General features: G+C 29.9%; 1 protein-coding gene across 1 annotated transcript; it reads left to right on the plus strand.

Annotated features, from left to right (window-relative positions):
• Window positions 1-2,642: 2,642 nt before the first annotated feature.
• Window positions 2,643-4,206, plus strand: LOC124926265. The gene is made up of 8 exons (XM_047466459.1): window positions 2,643-2,876; window positions 2,950-3,096; window positions 3,262-3,359; window positions 3,437-3,509; window positions 3,579-3,639; window positions 3,722-3,807; window positions 3,882-3,971; window positions 4,052-4,206. The coding sequence occupies exons 1-8, from the start codon at window positions 2,772-2,774 to the stop codon at window positions 4,112-4,114; spliced, it is 723 nt and encodes a 240-aa protein (XP_047322415.1). The 5' UTR covers window positions 2,643-2,771; the 3' UTR covers window positions 4,115-4,206.
• Window positions 4,207-6,000: the final 1,794 nt, after the last annotated feature.

Raw genomic sequence — 6,000 nt, forward strand, 5'->3', positions numbered from 1 at the left:
AGGTAATGTCTTCTATCAGCTATATTTTCCACCCAAACTAAAAATTCATCCGGTATTACATGTGAGCAAACTCAAGTCGTTCCACAAAGACGAAGAGGATGCCGGGAGGGGAGAATCAAATCGGGCAGCGACTACCGTCACCATCTCCTTCGATAAAGACATCGAAGAAATCATATCCCATAGGGAGATAAGAAGGAGGGGCGTTCCACCTTACACCGAGTACTTTGTACGATGGAAAGGTCTACCCGATGTCGAGAGTAGTTGGGAAAGTGAAGATCACTTATGGCAATTCCGGTAAAAGATTGAAGAGTACCGGTCCAAGGTCGAGACGAGGACGTCCACGACTTAGATGGGGGAGCATGTCACAGCCCACTTAAGTTGGATGGAAAAATCAGTCCACAAAAGGGAATTATCTAGAAAGTTCTCTAGAATGTTGTAGAAGTTCTTAGGTATTTCCTTCCCAAGGAATTCTCTAGAATTCTCTAGGAAGTCCTTAATGTAAATAAGTTAAAAAATGTCTCTAGAATTCTCTAGGACATGCTAAATGTAATTAAATATTAGAAGTCTTTAGAAAGACCTAGGATAAAGGAGTATCTAGAATGATCTCCTCCCTTGTATATAAACAAGCCTTGGTCATTAAGCCATGCACTAAGTAACTGAATACAATCTTATTCTCCAAACTCTCACTCTCACTCTAAAGTTTCCTTCTTGCATTTTTAAACAGGTCGACTAGTTAGCATTGTGGCAATACTAACCTAGTACTGCACGGGTCGAGAAAAATCAAGCATTCGAGATTTAGCCCGTGACAACTACCTCTTCTATTTTAATATAACCATGGTTACTTTTTAACTTTAATCTACACCACAGTCAACAAATGATGTAGAGACCAATGTATTTCTTCTTATTATTTCTCTGGCTCTTGCTCCCCTTCATTTAACCTATTTGCGCTATAAAATGTGAAATTTTGTCGATCCTTTGGCGTTATCGATCTGCAATTTTAACAAACATATAAAGGAATCGATAAGAGTTATCGGATACTTTGAAGACCCACCACCGTCTGCCACTAGTTGAACTTTGGTCTAACCGTGGTACAAATTCTTTTCAAGATGATTAACCACGAAGCGATAAGATGTAGTCTTCTTGAATCCTGATGCGAAAACGATTAAAGTCAATGTCACTTGGATAGAAGTATATAGAAGTATAATAGATCCAATAGAATAATGGATAACCTTTCGAACAGAAAATTTTCGGTTCAAATTTCTGGTCGGACGGTTTTTGACCGGTTTCGAAAAGTAACGTTATAGAAGTCAAAAGTCGGACCGCCCATTCAACCGTTTCGCGGTCGGACCGGTTGAACCGCCGATCGAACAACGTATTTTAAAACTATGTTTACACTATAAAGACTAAATTAAATCTTAAATAGTTAAAATTTGGTGATTCATTAAAATATGATAAATTGAAATAAAAAAAAACATGTTAAATTAATTTGAAATAAAAAACAATTTAAATTAATTTGATTATTCTGATAGTGCACATTAGGATGACAATGGAATGGAATGGAATGGAATGGAATGGAATGGAATGGATCGGGACAGAAGTTCGTCCTATTTTACTTCGGACTTTCTTTACTACCATCTCCCCTATTCGGTTTAGGGAAATTCTTGCGAAACACCGATTATACAATATTTTATGGGATAAAAATTATATAAATGGAATTTTTTTTAAAAAATATTTTGTTTATCCCACTAATGGTCCACATTAGAAATGACAATGGGTGGATCGGGACGGGAATACATTTAACATCCCCGTTTCGTTTTACTTCGGAGATTTTTTTATTATCATCCTCGTCTCGTTCGGTTTATAAGAATTTTGCGAAACACCGATTATACAGCATTCTCTGAAAAATTAAATAAACAGAATTTTTAATTTTTTTACTTTTTATTACCCCACTAGAATGGTCCGGTGAAAATAGTAAACTTAAAAGACTAAATTATTTTATTCTCACTGGAAGTGCTTTAAATGAAAACGGAATATATATATATATAAACATATTTTTTTAATATAATATATTGAAAATTCATATTATATAAAAAAATAAACTTAAAACTATTATAAAATATAAAGAATAAATATACAAATGATTTTATATGTTTATAGTATTTGGGGTGAGATTGGACGGAACACAAATGTCATACATGCCTTGTCCCCGATTAAATCGGGAAAAAAACATATCGAAACATTTTGAAGCGAAAATATAATTCAATTGTAGTAATAATAATTATTATTCCTTAAAATGTCTTCATTTATAAGGTCTTTTCCTTGATTATAAAAATAATAATAATAGAAAAACAAATAAATTAAGTTTTAGTAAAAAAAATGGACCCTTAAATTAAAAATGGGTTCTCTTAGTATTGATATGCCATAAGGGGCTTATTGGGCTTACACTTTAAGGTACACATTCATTTTGTTTATTAAATGTTTTGAATTTTTTTTTTTATAATAGATGGCAAATAACAATAAATTCAACAAGTTGAATGTTAAAATTGTAAGCAAAAGACTTCAAAATCAATATGCACAAGTATTAATAGTTTGAGAGCAAAATTGAATTTTATTATTATATTACTTTATAATAAGCTATAACTGTTAAGATAGAAGGAAGGAAGAAAGAAGGGATGAGGCACACACACTATTGTAATCGGATAATACAAATAGCCATAACCAACCAAACCTGAACCCACAAAGTTCAGAGCTCCGACAAGCCAGCGTCGATCATGGCTGCCTCTTTTAGTCTTTGCAGCCCTTTTACGTCCGTACCAAGAACAGGAACTTACTTCAGCCCAACTCCTTCAAGAACTAAAATCAACTGCGTAGCATGGGTATATCTATTTTCTTATCAATTCCACTTTCGAATTTGAAATTAAGCTTGTGACATTGTTATGGTGAAGGTAGGACCCAGAAGGAGTATTGGGTCCATCAAAAACAGGGCATATTGCTAAACTCGAATTCCGAAAGAGGATGGAAAAAGATGTTGAAGCTAGAGAAGACTTTGAGCGTCAAGTTCGTGAAGAGAAACAACGTCGACTTGAGCTCCGAGAGGTAGAATTGCCCTATCCCCCGATTATTTTCTAGTACACTTTGTCTTTGTGAGCATTTTTGTTTATGTTATTCATGTTGTGTTTGGTTTTTGTTCGTAATACTTAAACTACCATAATTTATATCATATTGCTCGTGTAACTGATAAATGATTTGTTTTATTCTTAGTCTCGTGTACCTCCAGATGCTCCAGCGGCTTTGATTGAGTACTTTCTTGATACCGAGGCTCAGGAATTGGAATTTGAGATTGCTAGGTTGAGACCCAGGTTAGATCCTTTAATTAGATGAGAGTTGGGTCAATCAAAATTGATCATATTTTGAACAACATTAAAAATTTGTGCAGGTTGAACAAGGAATTCTTTGATCATCTGAAACTTGATTTGGGAAAACTTCGATTTGCCGTGACAAAGACACAAGTTTGTGTGATTTTTGCTTTATGGGTTTTCATTTAAAGTTGAAAATTGAATTGGGTAATCTTTGTACAGGACATGGAAGACAGATTAATTGAACTTGAAGCAGTCCAAAAAGCTCTCGAAGAAGGAATAGGTCTAATAAATGTTAAAACAGACTCATTCATTATTGTTCTTCAAATGATCAATTTTGAAAACTAACTGTTTTGTTTATGCAGAAGCTTATGATAAAATGCAAACTGATCTCGTTAAGGCAAGAGAGAGCTTAACCAAAATTTTGACATCAAAGGATGTAAAAGGAGAAGTATGCCAATCTTCATCTTCTTCTAGCTACCTTTGCTTTCAATTTGTTTAATAAACTTATGTTTTTTTTTACAGCTACTCGATATGGTTGAGAAAAATGAGATCAATAGATCTTTATTAACACTTCTTGACGAAAACATTGCAAGTGCGCAAAAGAGTGATCAGGTATGGTTTATGTTTGTCTTATAACAAGATTGAATAGGAATAAGATTAATGTTTATATGATATTTCAAATAAACAAACAGAAACAAGCTGCTGAGTTCATGGAAAAGCTTCGAGGGGCTATGTTGAAGTACATGACCGCCTAAATTACACTCGGCGAGTTCTTGTTTTCGGTTATGTTTTCATCTTATGATGGATTTTGTTGGTTGTTTTAATTTAATCAATTCAGTTTGTGTTATACCCTTCTTTCGTGTGGGAATAGTTTGTCAAATTGCTTGAAAATGGGATATAAAATATAAAGAATAATACTAATTGATGATAAATTTTTAGATCTTAGATCAAAAAATTAAATTAGCTCAGTTTATGTCTTAAAATAAGGGAACGTGTGAAATTCATTCACTCATTGACAAATGCAATATAGGAAGTAACATTATTGATTTCATTCTAATCAATAATTACAGTTATTTAAAACAGTTCATTAATAACTTATTTGTGAATTCTTAATTATATATATATATATATATATATATATATATATATATATATATATATATATATATATCATGTATAGGGGTTATATAGGGTTAGTATTATAGTTATATAGGTTAGTTCGATGCTGTCCATTCAAGTTCAAGTAGTGCCTGAATTCAATTACTAAATGACACATGTAAATCTTTATATCTTTATATTCTTTTCTCTCCCACCTAACTCATAAACTTAACTATGGTTGAGAATTTAAAAGAATAAATAATATATTAAATTATTATATATTTTGATTTTACTAAAAAAAAATTTAATATAATAATCTTAAATTATTATTAATTGAATATATATATATATATATTAAATTATTATTTATATATTTTTATGAGAAATAACAAAATAATTTTAAAAAATTATTACGTAATATATATATTTAATAACATGTGATAGATAATATTATTGTGATATATTTAATTAATAATAATTTAAAATTATTATGTTATTCCTCCTTAAAAAATATATATATAATAATTTAATGTATAATTTTCTTTTTTTAATTTTCAACCACATATCATATCGATAGTATTAATGTAATATATATTTAATTAATAAAAAAATTAAAATTATTATGTTATTCCTCCTTAAAAAAATATATATAATAATTTAATGTATAATTTTCTTTTTTTAATTTTCAACCACATATCATATTGATAGTATTAATGTAATATATATTTAATTAATAAAAAATTAAAATTATTATGTTATTTCTTCTATAAAATATATTATAAAATATATATAATAATTTTATGTATAATTTTCACCTTTAAATTCTCAACAATATATCATATCAATATTTAATTAATAATAATTTAAATAATTATATTATTTTTTAGTAAATACAAAATATATAATAATTAAATATATTATTCTTCCTTTAAATTAAGTTTATGAGTTAAGTGTGAGAAAAAAGAATTTAAAGGTCTAACCAAGGCTACGTCTACGAAGCTCAAAGCATAAAGGTTTTCAGCTCCACTCTCGTTCTAGCTTTCTTTACGGACCAGAAGAAGAACAAAAGATAATTTGGTATTATCAGTCCGTTCCAGTTGGCACTAGGAATGCCGCATCATGGCTTAAGTAAGGCGGATAGTTCTCTATCTCGTAGCACCACCACGACACCAATTTTTGTTATTTTTCCGAGCCCCCCTGCCGTGACCAATTAGTAATTTAAAGGTTGACCTCTGTCAATTAGTAATTTGATTCAGGCACTACCTGTATGGGTAGCATCGAACTAACCGTTATATAGGTATAAGATATAAGATGTAATAGATATAATTTGTATAGGGTACTATAATTATATAGGTATAAGATGTAAGAGATATAATTTGTAGAGGGATATTAAGATATATTAATTATATAGATGATTAATGTTTGATTAAAATAATAAAGAGGTATAAATTATATATGTTTTATAATTTTGTGTTTAATTTTACTATTTTATCTTTGTATTTATTAATTCTATTTAAACTAATAAAAATATTTTTAAATATCA

Source organism: Impatiens glandulifera, chromosome 2, assembly GCF_907164915.1.
Source record: "Impatiens glandulifera chromosome 2, dImpGla2.1, whole genome shotgun sequence".
NCBI lineage: Eukaryota > Viridiplantae > Streptophyta > Magnoliopsida > Ericales > Balsaminaceae > Impatiens > Impatiens glandulifera.

Coding starts and splice junctions, on each gene's coding strand:
- LOC124926265 (XM_047466459.1), top strand. CDS start 2,772: ATGGCTGCCTCTTTTAGTCTTTGCAGCCCTTTTACGTCCGTACCAAGA. Junction 3,808..3,881: donor CAAAGGATGTAAAAGGAGAA/GTATGCCAATCT, acceptor TTTTTTTTACAG/CTACTCGATATGGTTGAGAA. Junction 3,972..4,051: donor GTGCGCAAAAGAGTGATCAG/GTATGGTTTATG, acceptor ATAAACAAACAG/AAACAAGCTGCTGAGTTCAT.